The 16,533-nt window shown below is 51.8% G+C and overlaps 1 protein-coding gene across 1 annotated transcript; it reads right to left on the bottom strand.

The window, feature by feature from the left end:
* Positions 1-7,062: 7,062 nt before the first annotated feature.
* LOC131837921 (keratin, type II cytoskeletal 71) lies at positions 7,063-15,742 on the bottom strand. The gene is made up of 9 exons (XM_059183576.1): positions 15,296-15,742; positions 12,731-12,945; positions 11,985-12,045; positions 11,382-11,477; positions 10,850-11,014; positions 10,518-10,643; positions 8,888-9,108; positions 8,167-8,201; positions 7,063-7,389 (listed from the first exon to the last, which is right to left on the bottom strand). The coding sequence occupies exons 1-9, from the start codon at positions 15,740-15,742 to the stop codon at positions 7,178-7,180; spliced, it is 1,578 nt and encodes a 525-aa protein (XP_059039559.1). The 3' UTR covers positions 7,063-7,177.
* Positions 15,743-16,533: the final 791 nt, after the last annotated feature.

Raw genomic sequence — 16,533 nt, 5'->3', positions numbered from 1 at the left:
AAGTTAAGAAACGTTTAAAACTCATAACTTCTTAGTTAAGTTACTATTATCTAAGCTCTTGAGATGACTTACATCTCTTGAATCAGTATGGTGGAAATGCTATGCAACGATGTACACTCTGTAATCAGCAGCATCATATTGGTGATGGAAATCACCATTATGGGAATATTTACAACAAAGGAATCACCAAACACTACAAATCAAAGCTTCATTCATTTTTTTTATAATTTTAAAAATTGAGATATAACTGACACATAACATTATATTCGTTTTGAGTGTACAACATAACAACTCAATATGTGAACGTATTTTGAAGTGATGTATTGTTCTGTTTATTGTCTAAAGCCATAATGTTTGCTATAATTGCCAGTAGCCCCACCTGGCCACTGAACACTTGAAATGTGGCTAGTCCAGTTTAGATGTATTGTTAACATAATACACACACCGGATTAGAAAGTCTTAGCCTGGGAAAAGAATGTAAAATATTTCATTTACAATTCTGACATTGATTCCGTGTTAAAATGATAATATTTGTGTTAAGTATAATATATCATGAAAATAAATTTGAGCTTTTTTTTTTTAATGGGGCTACTAGAAAATTTTAAATGATATATATGGCTTATATTGCACTTGGGTTGGACAGTCCGGGCCTAGATTTAATTATTAGAGAAGATGCAGTGCAGACTAAATTTAAAAGTGTGTCATTTCTGTAGCCATTACATGATAAACAGCAAAAAAATAAAAAAAGAAAGAAAGAAAGAAGGAAAGAAAGAAAAAAAAACCTTAACAGAATAATCTTTCAGTATCCAAAAACTATGCCCTGATTCGCTGACATCATCACTCCCATCTCTGAGGAGCGAGTGAAGTTTCAACATCTATCCTCCTTGCTTTGCTTCCATCTTCAGCATTAGGATGACAATAAGGACCAGCATCTGTACCTATTTACATACATATGTACATATATGCATGTGTATGTATATCCATGTATACACGTAATTTTCAGAGAGCTGACAAAGCTTTTATCAGCACACGGCTGTCTCCAACCCTCCGGCTGCCCCCTGCCCACCCCCCAGGCCCTGTCCTTTGCAGGGTTGGCCAGAATGTCCCTCCCCGTGCTTCATTTCCACATCTGCAGGCATCAGAGGTTAGTTTCCCGAAGGAGGCAGAGTTCAGAAACACGGACTCAAATACAAGAGCCTGGGGTACAAGATGAAGACAGGAGGAGACGGGCACTCTCGCTGGCGGGAGATCAAATTAGGATCAGAGTTTTCAGGGAAGCCCTAAGCATTACCCAGATTTCCTAGATGGTTACCACTGTCTCAACAGTAGTAGTGAGAATAATAATAATTAATAATAATAGCAGCTCAGATTTACTGTGGGGCTGGCATTTTATGTCTCAGTTGCAATGGTGCCAGCAGGTAACACTTCTTCCCCTTTTTGCAGAAGAGGAAACAGATGGAGAGAGGATTATGAACTTGCCATAGGGCATGGTGCTGCCTTCCGCACCTGGAACCAGAGTGACTGCCCAGCAACCGCTCACAGCCTCGTCTCTGCAGCGTCACACCCGCATCACTGCAAACACTCATGCTGGGTCCCTACCAGCTTCCTTTCGTTGTTCCTTCTGACAATTTTGTAAACACTGTGTAGTCGACAGAGTGATTTTATCCTCCTTGTTGAGACGAGGACACAGAGATCACAAAGAGATGGCAGCTTGAAGGGGTTTTCCCTTGTCCTGTGCAAACAGAGGAAAGTTAAGAAGGGGCAGTATGGGTTGTCACGTGGGGCTAACTTGACTTACAGGGTTGGACTTCATTCTGAGAGGCGTCCTTCCCACTGTTAGATTGTCCTTTTCCTTTATGAGATGATGAAAGTAGGGGATGGTAATTGTTGCTTTTTTTTTTTTTTTTTAAATGTCCCATTTTGGCAAAATGAAAGGCTGGCCACCGTAGTATCTGATTTGAAATCCTAACACAGCGTGGGCTCTCTGCATCCTGCCCTCCGGTCCCAGAGCTCTCCATGGCATCCCTCTTCCAGTCTGGCCCATTTACCCGGGGGCTCCATTGCTGCTGACAAAGTGTGAAGTATACTCAAAGGGGAGTGCCCAACCTGCCTCCCACGGAGCTGGGAAGACGCCCTCCGTTACCCTGGACTATGAAGGGGCGCATCTCAGAGAGAGCAAGGGGCCTGGGCTGGCCGGGCCATGGACGACGTGCAGAGGGAACACTCTGGGCTTTCTGGCTTCAGAGAGTGAGTATCCCCACCAGCCCTCTTCAAATCTCCCCCTGTCCCTGCTGCTCCACGTGTTTGTCTGGGGAAGAACGTCCGGCAGGGATCCCCTCACCACCTACCCTTATCCCCTCCCTTCCTTGTCCTTGTCCCTTTCCTATCTGCCCTGAAAGCCATGATTCACCCACCTTGTCTTTCTTTTGAGGATTTTCCACGGCCGCCTGGAGGCCCCTCCCTCCTGATTTGGCTAGATTCCAAGACAATCAAAGAGCCACTCAAACAAACAAACTAACTAACAAAACAAACAAAAATCAGGGCCATGTGAGGAGAGCGAGTTCCTAGAGGATAAACATTTTCTGTTTCTTATAAATGGAAAAAATCCTTAGGTCATCGGTGCTTCTGAATGACCTGTTTCATGGCTCATTGTTCATTTTTGGGCGGCTCTTTGCCTCCTCCACTAGCACCCACAAGGACACGGACCGTATTCCAGTCTAGCGTGGGGGGCCGGGAAATAGCCTGGGCAAAGGAAGGGAGAAACTTTGGTTCGAAAGATAATCTTCCTTTCTCCAGCTGTGCTGGGATTAGACCCCACCTGACAGAGTGAGCACAGGAGAACCAGGCCAGCCAGGGTGGGCGGTGGGACCTGGGAATCTCCAGCCCTGAGAAGGGCAGCTGGGGAAGGAGCCAGACAAGGAACAGTGTTTATCGCTGGGCAGGACAGTGCATCCATGCCAGGGAGCCGAGGTCCTGGGTATCTGCAAGACGGTGGTCAGAGGCAAAGCAGAATTTTCCTAATGCCAAGTTTGAGACACGAGGACTCCAGAGCCTCCTCAGAGTGCTCAAGAAAAGCAGAGATGTCTCTGCCAGCAGTGGTGGCTATCTTTGCTGGTTGGATTGGTCACCGTACCATTGTCTGGAGAAAGGAGAGCACCCAGAAGAGCCCACTCCCATGAGCATGGCCACCTCCTTCGTGCTGCTTCAGATTCTTCTTGCTGGTCTGGGATTTTGTTTTGATACTTCTGTTCCCAGAGCCCAGCCAGCTTCTCAGGATAAATTGTCCACCCCAGTCAGCTTCAGCCCATTCCCTTCAAAAGCACCCCTCCCCACTCACTAGGTCTGTCCCAGGCCACCTCTACCACCTTCTTGAGGCTCCCTTCTTGTCCCCTCCTGCTCCTACTCCGGATCCAACACCACCCAGCTTTCCTGGCCACCTCTAGCACAGGATACCAGAACTTCAAGGGGGGCCTTGATCTATGTACTGCTTTGAGCACCCCCAACCCCCACCACAGAGGGGATCCACTTCTGTGACTGGCAGGTGGCAATGGGGCCACAGCCTCCGTGGGCAGCCTACAGTGGGGAAATCTGAGATGGGTTATAGGGCAATTGTAGGCATAAAAGGAACACTGCTCAGTGCCCGGGACACAGAGCTATCAGGCTTCAGATGATGGAATGTGTTGGAAGTTCCAACAAACCATGGGCAGGGAACCCTCAGGCCATCAGAAAGCCTGGGAACGCACAGCAGCTGGGTGGGCAGAGGCAGGTGGTTCCCATACCGGGAGGCAGGGCGGCCAAGTGGAAAGAGTGTGGGCTTTGGAGAGGCAGACCTCATGGAATTCTGGCTCCATGTTCTGGCTCTGCAGCCGTGGCTATAGCAGGTGTCTGTCTCAGGAATAATAACTCCCACCTCAGAGAGGTGACACAGGGGACATGCCCAGCTCAGAGATATTCCAGCCCATGGTAGGTGCTCCGTAAACATCAGTCTCCCATTTCTTGGGCCCCCATCTCGTGTGCTGGGCCTAAAATACAGGAAAGGGCCGAGGAGGGTGAGGCTTCACGGATGGAGAGGAGTGAGTAGTGATCAAGGCGGGAGGCCTCAGCCCCCTTGGCAGGCACCCTAGGAACCCTGTGGGACCCCTTTTGTTCTCCTTGCCCTCCAGAGACATCCTGAAGGTGCCAGCTTGACCCACAGCAGTCCCCCAGCTGGACTGATGCTGTGTCTGGCTTGGCCTGTTGCAGGGTGCTATCCAGGCAGTGTCCCCAGGGCCCGCTCCCATCAGTGGCCACAGCAGCAGCCTGGCCCCGGGGTCCCATGGGGGGTGCAGAGGGCTGGTGTGGTCCACCAGCTTGTGCTCAGTGCAAATGGTGTGCCAGACATAAGAGTACAAAGGTGAGGACAGTTAGGCCCTGTCAACGGCTTTGGGGGAGGGGATACAAAGGACAAATAAGGTGGGCTGGGGACTTGATTCACTGGCACCACCTTTTCCTCCACCTGGATCCTTCCTGAGTGGTCCACAGGCCAGAAGGTTCCTGAGAGCGGGGCTTGAAACTTCACTTTCTCTCTTTCCTGCATCCACTCCACAAGCGTCCCTTCACTCTGAGGGGAGGAAGGCAGCCTCGTGCCTCAGACCCGGAGACAGGATGTGGGGCCCGTCACAGCGCTCTTACCAGCTGTCCCTCAGCCTCTGTTGGCGCCCCATACCACCTCTCACCCTGTCCCTCAGCACATGGCCTTGCACCTGACTAAAGTCTAGGCTATTAGGCCTAAGTGTTCTCAGTGCCACAACCCCATGTCCCTCTCAGAGCCTGTCCCGCCATCTTAATTCCTTGGCCCATCTCCATTCCATTATTCCAAAACCTTGCTCCATTTGCTAGGGGTTTGGTTCTCTTTCTCCGCTGATTATATTCTCAGCTCTGAATGTTGCTAGAATCCCTTCCCTGACTTTCAAAAGTTCCCCATGAGCCCCCAGGCCCTACTCCAGTAGACCGCCTTCACTGGTCTGGAGTACTGGCTTAGACCTCTGTATTTTTTTCAAAGTTCCCAGGTTATTTTTGAGCCTGTGTAAAGCACCACGGTTCTTGGCAACTGGGATCAAATGGCCACTTAGACTCATGGGACTTCATGGTCACCGTCCCTGCGAGTCCTTGTCCTTATTCTCTCTCCTCAGAGCCCTCTCTTGTCCCCCAAGTCATCCATCAGCTCCTGCCTGGTCTGTAGCCCACAGCCAGCTGAGCCCCTCACTCTAGCACCTGCCAAGCTCCGAACTCGGTTCTCTGCTGTGGGCTCTCATGATTTCCCACAGGAAACCCCGCTCAGCCTCCAGCACCTTGGTGAACTGTTCAGGAAGAAAAATTCCAAACCCATGATAAGTCTGCCCACCTGGAAAACCCCTGTGAGCTCTAGGGCACAAAGAGATATGAGAGAGTTCTTAACTTCTTCCCCAAATCTGGGTGAGAAAACAGTAGCATCTAGAGAATTAGCCTCCATCCCTCCATTTGAGAAGCCAGTCTTCTTCTAAGCCTTTCTACTTCCTTCTGCTATCCCAGCTCAATTCTTACTGTTGCAAAGGTAGCAGGGGCAGTGGTTTTATGTGGGTCCTTTGCTGAGGGAGTGACAGTGTCTCTACCCAGTTCTGAAAACACACACACACACACACACAGGCTTGGCCTTGTTGACCAGGGAAGCAAACTTGCCACTGAGTCTTGAACTCCTGGCTCTCCTCCACCCACATGGTGATGTTGACATCCAGGTTCAGAACGGTGGGAAGCTCTTGTTAATAGCCACCTCCTGTGGCAGGGGGTTGAGCCTGGTCCTGTGACCTTGGCCTGAACCCCAGCCACTACTCTGAAGTTCTGTCTGCCAACCTAACCTATTCATCCCTTTCTCCAATCCCTGTGCCTCTGATTTTTTAAGCTCCTCAGGCCCCCAGGGACTTCCTGGCTGAGGTTTGCTGGCTCATGCAAGGTCGCTGGGTGATCTGTCTGTCTGTCTTCCTTATATTCCTCCTCACTCCAGGACAGACAGGTATCTGGGCCAGTGACTGACACTCACAGGCTGCCCTGACCCCCGACTAACTTCACCCTCGTCTGGCCTCAGGGTCTCAGAACTTGTTCCCTATCTTAGCATCCCAGCAGGCCCAGCGTGTGGTGTCCCCCTCAACTCCACCCTTCCTGGGTGACACCCCACAAGCCCAGGCCTCTGTGCAGTAAGGAAAGGATTGAAAAATACAGATCCCTGCCTGCCACACCCCCAGCTTTCCTCTAGGAAAGACCCAGTTCTTAGATGGAGGCTAGGGTCCCTGTCAGGAGCAGGACCATTTCTGCCGGTAGACACAGGTACTTCTTTTGTTGAAAGCCACAAACCATGCTACACATTCACCCTTCCCATGTTCTTCCTCTTTTCTCTCCCTCCTCTTCTTCCTCCGTCCTCTCAAACTTGGCCCCACGCTTCGTGCATGCTCTGTTTTTTCGGCTCTACGGAGAAAATTCCCCTAGAAATACGGGTTGCACAGGCAATCCGCAGTGTGTTCGGTGTGTGTGTGTCTGTGTGTGTCTGGGTGGTGCCTGCTCCTGTGGGTTCTGGACTGAGGACGTGTACACACCTTGACTACTCAGAGACCAAGCCGTCAGATCGTGCTGTTTATTGAGGATGCAATGGGAGGACCTCTAAGAAGAAAGGAGATGTGGAGGGCTGCCTCTTCTGTTTCTGGATACAGGAGAGCCAAGAGAGAGACCTGAGCCGTGAGATGGGGCCAGGTGGTGGGGACTGGCCTCTCTTGTCCTTCGGCCCTCCCAAAATAGGCAGTTGTTGGGACTGAGGGCCCAGTGTGAGAGGGGGCCTGGGTCTGAGACACCAGAGCCGGACAGAGTAGTTAGTGACTGAGCGGGGTGCTGTGTCCAAGGCAGAAGGCCGGGAGCCTGGAGCTGAGCCCATCCCTGGCTGGGGGACCTCAGCCAAGGAGCTGAATGCCAGGCACGTACCAGGAGGAATTTCACCAAGTTTAGCCATCCACACCTGTCCAGGCTCAGGAAAACGCAGGCTGGGAGAAGTGTGGTGGCCAGAGGGACAACGGCAGGGCAGGGGGGAGAGGGGGCTGACAGCAGGCTGGGGGACAGAGCATGTGGAAGACAGCTGCGGATGCAGGGGTGGCGGGAGGGCAGGGAGCAGCCCTCTCTACCTGCTGGCTTTCTTGGAGGAGGTGCTTTGGCTGGAGCCCTTCCCCAGGGTATCTTTGTAGTCACTGCTGCTGCCCCTGCCCCGGACGTCCCCGCCGCGGACGCTGCACACGCCAGAGATGCAGCTGCTGCTACTGGCCACGTAGCCGCCGCTCACGGAGCTGGGCCGGAAGCCATAGCCGCCGCTGCCACTGGTGCTGCTGATGATAGCTGCGGAGGGACAGCGGGGGATGGTACCCTCAGGGGCGGGGCTAGGCGAGGCCCCAGCACCCCCGGGACTCAGGATCTCTTGGAACAATGGGTTAGGTGCCCGCCCCGCGGCTCTGCCCCCTCCTCTGGGGAAAATAGCCCAAAGACAGCTTCCCCCATGTCCTGCCCTTGCCATGCCCCCCTTAGACCCAATCTAGATGATTCTTAATTCTCAGAAGCCCAACATTTTGGTCCAGGTACCAATCCAACCACCTGTTATTCTGGATACACACCCCCCTCTTCTATTAGCCTTTTTGCCAAACTTCCCCTCCAACCTTTCTTTCCCTCTCACTAGCTGCCCTATAAATGGCATCTTTCAGAGCTCCGGTTAAGTTCCTAGTCCTGCTGAGAAATACAGAGGTCCAACACTGTAAGCTTATGCTCTGAGGTCCCCATTCAACAATTCCCTCAGCCGCCTCTAATTCTCCAGCCCAGGGCTGGTTGCAACTTGTGGCCCTGGTGCTCCAGGCCTCACAGACAACTCATCCTCTACTTCCTCTTCTAGCTTTCCTAGAGGCCATCCCCTGGGAGCAGGGAGACAGAGGAATAGGGAGGAAGAACTCTGCTCTGGGAGTCAGGAGAACTGACTGCTGGCTAGGCCTCTGCTATGTGGCTGTGTGATCTCAGAGTTTTTACTCTCTGGTCCTGAGTTTGCTCAGCTACACACACGGGGTGAGACTAAGACCCTTTCCTGTCTTCAGATTCTATGGTTCTAGGGCCCAGCACACAAGTACTTACAGATGCTGACTGGGGAGGGAAATTCTCCTGACATCCTGTAAGGGAGAGAAATAAAGTAAGAGCAAGCAGTCATCCAACCTGCAGTCTATTAACCTCAAAGCTAGAGTCCCCACCGACCTGTTGTGGGTTTTTGAACCCAATAGGCACCTCTGGAAATTTCCTGGGCTTTTGGTGAAAGCAGAGCATAGGGAGCTGTGGATGCAGCCCCTGAATCTTTGGGAGTAAGCAGGCAACAACCCGAATCAAACAGTCAGCACAAGGTACACATGCAGGCTGGCATGCACACTTCCCAAGGACCGGCTTTCTTAGCTGCTGAGAACATTGGGGAAGCTGGAATGGTTGCCCTGGGACACGTCTGATAAGCTCATCTTATTTCTGGACAGGTAAGGATGATGGAACAAGAAGGCCTAACATAGTAATGGGGTGGGGTTTATTTTCTTATTTTTTGGTTGGGGTTGGGGGGGTGGTAGTATGCCGAGGTATACCCAAGAAAATGGAGTAAGATGGAGTGAGCTAATCACTGAGGCACAGTGCTTGGCATGAGTGAGGGCTCACGCAGGCGTAGGTATTATTTATTACTGTTATTATTCCCATCATCACCACCCCTTCACTCCTCCCAAGGACACATCTTTTCTGGATGAGTGTGTTAAGCATTCTTTTTTGTCCTTCTCAAGCCCCCCTCACCACTCCCTCGCCTTTCCTGCCAGATCACCGCCCCCACCTGCACTCCTCGCTCTCCAGCAGCTTGCGGTAGGTGGCGATCTCCATGTCCAGGGCCAGCTTCAGGCTCATGAGCTCCTGGTACTCGCGCAGCATCCGGGCCAGCTCCTCCTTGGCCTGGTGCAGGGCGGACTCCAGCTCGTCCAACTTGGCCCGGGCGTCCTTCAGGGCATTGTCACCCCTCTGCTCGGCATCGGCGATGGCCGTCTCCAGGTTGGAAGCCTAAGCAGGGAATCAGAGAAGCTGGAAAACTGGACGGGGTGATTAGAGTCATCCAAATCCCACTAGTGCTTGGAGACTCCTGGGTGGGAATGCCCACTTCTATCTTTCCCACCTCCCACTCCTCTAATAGGCTGGAGCCCCTTCTGGGGCCAGCAAGTCCTTCCTAGCTCTATCTCCACTTGCTTATATTTAGGCATTGGTGGTGATAAACAATAGTGCACCCTGCCCTCCTGCTCTCCTGTGATTGTGGCCAGCTCAGTACCACGTCAGTTCATGAGGAAGACATTTACTTGGCCATCCACGTGCCAAGGATACAGAAGAGCTTTCTGCTCTTGAGTTGTTTCAAGTCTGGGATGAGAGATCGTTAGAATGTTGTGTTGTGGGTACAATGAGAGTGGCCACCCAGGTACATAGGACCACAGACGAGGGGCACAGGGAAGGAGGTTCCCTAGAACTAACTATTACTTCCCAAGTGTTTACCATATGCCTGGCACTACCCTCAGCCCCAACATGCCTTTTGCATGTCTTAGCTCATGTAGTCCTTAAACTCGCCTGTGCAGAGAGGACAACTAACTTGCCCCATGTCATGGAGTCACTAAGTGTTAAAGCCCCTGGAAAGGTGGAAAGAGCACTGGACTAGGAGTCATAGTGGGTTCCAATCACAGCTCTGCCATTCGCCAGCTTGTAACCCACTTAACCTCTCTGAGGCTTCCCCATTTGTAACAATGGGTAGCTCTTGCCTCATAGAATCTTTGAGACACTTCTGGGTGATAAAATTATAGGAGCCACCGCTGTTGTTATTCTATAACCTCATCCTGTCTCCCCATCTACTCAAGCTAAGACTGCGGCCTAGAGCCCTGGGAAGAGTTTGAGCAAGGCCTTACTGATAGTTAAATAGTTACAGAAGGCTCTTGAATGGCGCTCTCTGAGCCCACTTGTCAATCATTTCATTAACAAATGTTTATTAAGCTGCTACTATGTCCTGGCACTGTACTAGATGCTGGAAAAGCAATGGGGAATGGAACAGCCAGCTTCCTGCCTTCCTCCAGCTCCATGGAAGAAGGGACAGGCTGGTGTGGGGCAATCATCAAAGTGTGACAAGGACAAGAGAAGCACAGATGCCAGAATAGCATGCGATTAAGGCAGAAGGCACAGGGGGGTGTGGTCCTACCCCATTCTGGGGAATGAGAGAGACGGCTTCCTGTAGGAAGGGCATCAAAGCAGAAGTTCTTGGGAAGAGTGGGAGATGTGATGCCCCAGGGATGTCTGCTCTAAGTATTTGAGGCAGTGACCTCATTGGTTCCTTTCCTTTCATGGGCAGAGATTTGAGAGGCTGATATTCTTGACCAACTCTTTCCCCCTCCAGTTATGCCCTCCTGCCCCAGGCCATGGGTAACCAGTTCCCTCACCTGCTTCTTCACATTCTCAATCTCTGAGCGGATTCTCTGGATGAGCCGGGTGAGCTCTGAGATCTCATTCTTGGTGTTCTTGAGGTCATCCCCATGCCGGCCAGCTGCCAGCTGCAGCTCCTGGAACTGGGACCCCAAAGCACAGAGCATGGTGAGCATGCTGGATGGTCATAGGACCACATGATATCTCGGGATTGCTGATGTCATGGACATCAACATGAAAGGACATGTTGGACACTTAACTAGACATGGCCTCTGTTTTGAGAATGATCAGGCCCAGTCCTCATGCCTGCTGGGGTTGCCCTCCCCAGTCCTGCTTCAGCCCAGCTCACCTTGGTCTGGTACAGCGCCTCGGCCTCGGCCTTGCTTTTCAGGGCGATCTCCTCATACTGGGCACGGACCTCATCAATGATGCTGTCCAAGTTCAGGTCCCGGTTGTTGTCCATGGACAGGATGACGGACATATCGCTGATATGGGACTGGATCTGAGCGATCTCCTATATGGGAAACAAGCCTGGTCTCACGTCTTGACTTTCAGAGGCTAACAGCCCTCCCACCCATTCCTTTAAGCAAGATAAGCAAATCTGGGTGATGCTAACTTAGAGGCTCTGGGCCAAAGCTGTGGCTTCCTGGGCAAAATGAGTTTCCTCCAGGCCGCAGATAGATTCCTGCCACCATGAAGCCAGGACATGGACCATTTCCTTTCTACCCAGAAGGTGGAGACTGGGAGCCTCTCAGGGCTGAAGTGGGAGATGAATGGCTAACCACGGGGTCTCCCTGAGATCAAAGAGCCTCTCTCAGCCCCCAGAACAGAGTTTTACTCACTGACTGCCAGCAGAGGCGGGGGTGGAGACACAGACTTACGGCTTCATAGAGACACTTGAAGAACTTGATCTCCTGGTCCATGGAGTCCACTTTGGCCTGAAGCTCAACCTTATTGGCATAAGCAGCATCCACATCCTGGAAGGTGCCCCCAACATTCCTCGGTCACTGCCAGTGCAGCAGAGAAGGAAACACCCACCCCAGCCTGGGTGCCCGGCACACTGAAATAGTTGCCCTTTTCTCTCTGAGAGGCTCATGGGAGAGGAGACAACGGAGCAAAAGGCCCAGCCTTGCCCCATCCTGAGAATCTGCTCCTTCAGCAGGGATGGGGTACCCCTCTAAGGAAGGGAGCCCCAGCCAGGCTGCTGTAAGCCATCCCTTTGATGTGTAAGTTGGGCCCTGTGGCTACAGGGGAGCCCCTGTGTGTCATCTTCTGCTGTTCTTTACTGTGGACATGAAACACTCAGAAAGGCCATCATCTCTTTGCCTTTTCATTCCCTTTCTGGATAGTACATTGTGTTTTTCTTCAGCCTTTACGTCATTAGTTTGGAATCAGCTCTTTCACTGAGGGCAGAGGATACTGGTAAGCTCAGCTCTCCCTGGTCCCAGGCCAGCCCTGGACTCAAGGCCTGTCTTGCCTCTCACCTTCTTGAGCAACACAAACTCATTCTCTGCAGCTGTTCGCCTGTTGATTTCTTCCTCATACCTGCAAGAATGCCAGAGCTTTGTCAGTGAATATGTCTCACTTAGAACCCTCTCACTGAGAACGTCTTTCACTCAAAGAAGATTCTAAGAGGGAGTATGGCCATTTGAGGGACAGATGCTAATGGGCCACAGAGTCCTGGGCTAGTGAGGCCACTAGGCAAAGAAGGCTTCCTGGAGGAGAGGACATGGTAACCAAGTCTGGAGGGGGAAAAAAAGGTGATTATTGAAGATCCAGCTAAAAAACTGAGGTAAGAGCATGTGGAGCAAGTGTTCTATGGGAAATAATACAGGAAGCAAGAAGCAAGCTCTTCCTTGAAAATTTGAATGAAGCCTTACAAATGAATGGGAGTGTTTCTTTAGTTCCTCCTCATAGCCATTCCTCCAGTGAGGACCCAGAAGCTCCAGGAGATTATGAGTAGCTTAATCAAGGTTTCCTTATCCAGGCAGATACGGTCCTTTGACCACTGTTCAGCTCAATGGACATTTGTCCCAAGGGCCAGATCAGAGGCTGGAGGAGCAGAGAGCAGTTTCCAGAGTTGTGTTGGAATGATTCTACCTGGTAAAACGAAGAACAAAGCCCCTCATCTCCAAAAAATTTAAGCTGGGGATAGCTGCCACTCCTGCAGAAGGAGCTCAGAGGGAAAGGGACAACTGTCCAGCTGCAGGGGGATCCCTTCCCCACTCACCTCTTCTTGTAGTCTTCCACCACGTCCCGCACACTCCTCAGCTCCGAGTCCAGCCGCACCCTGTCCCCGGACAGCGTCTCCAGCTGCTTCCGCAGGTTGCTGATGTAGCCCTCGAGGATGGGCTCCAGGTTGTTCTTGCAGTTGTTCAGGTCCAGCTGCTGCAGAAGCTCCCACTTGGTCTCCAGCACCTGGTTCTGCTGCTCCAGGAACCGTACCTGGGATCCAAAGAGCAGAAACTGTTGAGCCCCCTTGGGAATAGTCATGCCTGTCATTCACAGGGCTCTGTGCAAGGTGCTCTGCCTGCATTTTCTCCTTCACCCCCTCACAACAGCTGCACAAGGTGGGCAAATTGTTAACCTCATTAGATAGGAAGGAAATGGAGCCATAGAGAAGTTGAGCCTCTTTCCAAGGTCTACCAGTTTGTTAAGAGGGGGAGCCCAGAAATAAATCCAGACTTGTGTCGCATAACTCATGCATCCAGTCACTTAGAACCCCATTATGGCCAATCCAGCTCAGGATAGGGGAGTGCCTAAAAACTACCAACATGGGGTCAGGCTGGGTCCATCTTTGGAAAAGTTGACCATTCTGCAAAAGGGAATCTGCTCTTCATTTTGTAGCCTATCAAACTCAGTGAGGCTCAATGGGCCAAGAGCTTCTGGGTGTTCTAAATTTCTGCATCAGGCTCCAGCTCCATCATTGCTCATGGCCTCCTCCCTCTTCCCTAGTTCAGCCCCTTAGAAACATCTTCCATAGAGCAAGCCTGGCACGTGGGGCAGGATGGATAGATAGGGCTCCCAGTGCCACTGTCACCTCACTGGGCCAGGAAACTGACCAGAGGGAGTGGATCTACATACTCTTCTCTTGTGCAGTTTGGGTGGCAGGGCAGGACTTTTAAAATATGACTTAATCCACATGAGCACAGCCATTATCTAAATAAGGTTGTGTTCTCTATTATCATAAGCACAGGACCTCCAAAAACTGGCTGGGATTCAGCGTTGAGATGGGAACAGCTGCCAAACTGCTTGCCCCCTGCAGATCATCCAGTCTTGGTTTGGTTTAATCAGTCCTGACTCTTTCACATATATCCCTAAGACTGAGCGTTAGTCGCAGAGTAAACCCTACACCCAGGACGCCACAACTGGCATCTGGGCTACACGTTGGACTGTCAGGATCACAAATATGTTGTGTCCTCCTTCTGAGGAATAAAATCACAGGGACAGTGCTGGCCTCTGAGGTGAGCAAGGGCTGCTCGGAGCAGGAGTCTAGAGCTGGGGCTTGGGGCAGGGAAATGGTGAGGCTCCAATGGCCAATGACCATTTCAAGCATAGGCTTTGTCCTGGATTGACCCACCCTTGGTGCCTTATTGTCATTTAGTCAACATAGCCCCCAGCACCCAGGACTGGGTCTCAACTTCCTCCCTCCTGCTCCCGCCCCAGATGCCATACCCTGGCAAGGCATGTCCCTCCATGCTTTTGCCGACTCATAGAATGAGAGTAATAATTTCTCATCTATCAAAAGTCAGGGGCATCTCTGGTTTGGATGATGCCTTGAGGCCTCCTCCAGACCCTGGATCCTCCCCTTCTCAACCCTCCTCCCCCGTCTCTCTGAAGATGAAAATGATAGTAACGCTAACCATCCCTTCGGAGCACTTCCGTCTGTGGGAGGAGGCACTATGCCAAGATCTTCGCATGCATTTTCTTTTATCAACCTGACAAAACCCCGGAGAAGCAGGCTATTATCTGCATTACAGAGATAAGGAAACGGAGGCGCAGACAGAATAAATAACTCTCCACACAGCTGCTCCGTGGCTGGCTTAGTCAAGACCCAGCTGGTAAGTGATGGGGCCAGAGCGGAAGCCAGGTCTGACTTCAGAGTACTGTGGAGGCGTCCTCCCCACTGCACTCTCTGCTTCTCTCTTGGGTCCTTAGCCAACTGAAAAAAATGCCCATGGCCGAGCCATCTGGCAATGACCCGTCAAATGACTAGTGGATGAGACCTGCTGATAATGGATGAGAGCAAGACTCTGGGGCAGATTCCCTCTCTCTGCTTTTTTTTTTTTTTTTTAATTTTTTTTTTAAGACTTTGTTTATTTATTTGACAGAGAGAGATCACAAGTAGGCCGAGAGGCAGACAGAGAGAGGGGAGAAGCAGGCTCCCTGCTGAGCAGAGAGCCCAATGTGGGGCTCAATCCCAGGACCCTGAGATCATGACCTGAGCTGAAGGCAGAGGCTTAACCCACTGAGCCACCCAGGTGCCCCCTCTCATTGCTTTTTCCACACACAGCCTGCACGGACCCCTGGCTTAGCAATGGCAACAAGCCAACCCTCGAGTAAGAGACAGAGATCTTTCCTTCGGAGGTCCTGCCAGTAACCCCCATCAGCCTCTGCCAGTAGAGACAGACCTCCCTCTGTGTTCTCTTGAAAACGACTGCAGGGAACCATACATAAGTCACCTCGATGAAAGAAAACATCTGCTTTATCCACATTCAGTGCTTCCTCATATCTAACCTGAATCCCTGCTCCTGTAACAGAAGCTCATGCCCTGAGAAGAGAAGGTTAGACCCACCTTGTCAATGAAAGAGGCGAACTTGTTGTTCAGAGCCTTTATCTGCTCCCGCTCCTGGGCTCGCACTTTCTGGATCTCCGGGTCCAGCTCCACGTTGAGGGGGGCCAGGAGGCTTTCGTTGACAGTGACCTGATGGATGCCCCCTGGAGGACACACAGATGGACACACGGGTCCCAGGGCCACACTGCCAAACATGCTGCCAGCAAAGCCACTGGCCCGGCCTCGACCAAACCCATAGCCTCCGCTCTTTCCGCTGCCACTGGCCATGTTGAAGGAGATATTCCGGATGCCCCCCAGGCTGTAGAGGCTCCGGCTTCCAAAGCCCCCGCTGAGCCCTTTGCCCCCTGCCCGGTAGGAGGATGAGCTGCCCCCTGAGAGCACCGCTGAGCAGCCACTGAAGCCCCCCTTGGTGGCAGCTCCTGACTTGCAGGTGAATTGGCGGCTCATGCTGGTGGTGGAGAGAGGGTTCAGATGCAGGAGGGATGAAGACCAAATCCTACACAGGCTCTACAGGTTGCAGTGAGGACCGGCAGGCTCCCTTCCTTATATGTGCTTGGCGTTGGGGCTTTTGGATGGGCAGTCAAGGGCTTAATTCATGGGTTTGGCTTGCCTGGGAGCAAGAAGTCATTTTCTCTATGCTGAGCTAGAGATCAAGCCCTCCCCACCTCTGAAACAACATGAAACCTTCAAATTGCTGGGCTTGCAAGCTTTGCTCATGTAATTTGGGTTTTATCTAATTAACCTACTGTTATAGGGTAATTTGCCCCAGGCCCCAGCCTCTCCAGAGGGATGTCACTGGACTTCACCATCCCTATCTTGATTAATCTCTGGGTCATGGACTTCCTCCTGGGGGCTCAGGGAGTTAGAAAGGGATAGACCCTCGGATAGGGCAGACTCCTGGGTATAGTATCTGGGGGCTCCATCCATAGGTGTATCCTCCTTTTTCCTGGAAAGACCCCCTTCATTCAGGCCTCCCAGAGAGACACCCCACTGGTGCCCCCTTCACCTAACCCACAGAGGACAGTGGCCTTGTCTGCTGGGCGGTACGGAGTAGAGTGACCTTCTCCCTGGCACAGGACATGAGCCCATGGGGAGTCATATGCTTTCACCAGTTGTCCAAGAACTGGGATCTCCACACTTGACCTCTCTCAAACTCCTACAAGGCAGGAGGGAGGCCGCACAAGTCACGGTCATTGTCTGGTCCAAATGCTGGACAGAGCGAAGGAGGCTGGGATTGC

The sequence above is a fragment of the Mustela lutreola genome, chromosome 8 (assembly GCF_030435805.1).
Source record: "Mustela lutreola isolate mMusLut2 chromosome 8, mMusLut2.pri, whole genome shotgun sequence".
Taxonomy (NCBI): domain Eukaryota; kingdom Metazoa; phylum Chordata; class Mammalia; order Carnivora; family Mustelidae; genus Mustela; species Mustela lutreola.
The sequence above is the reverse complement of the archived record's forward strand: the minus strand, read 5'-3'. Positions and strand labels throughout refer to the sequence as shown.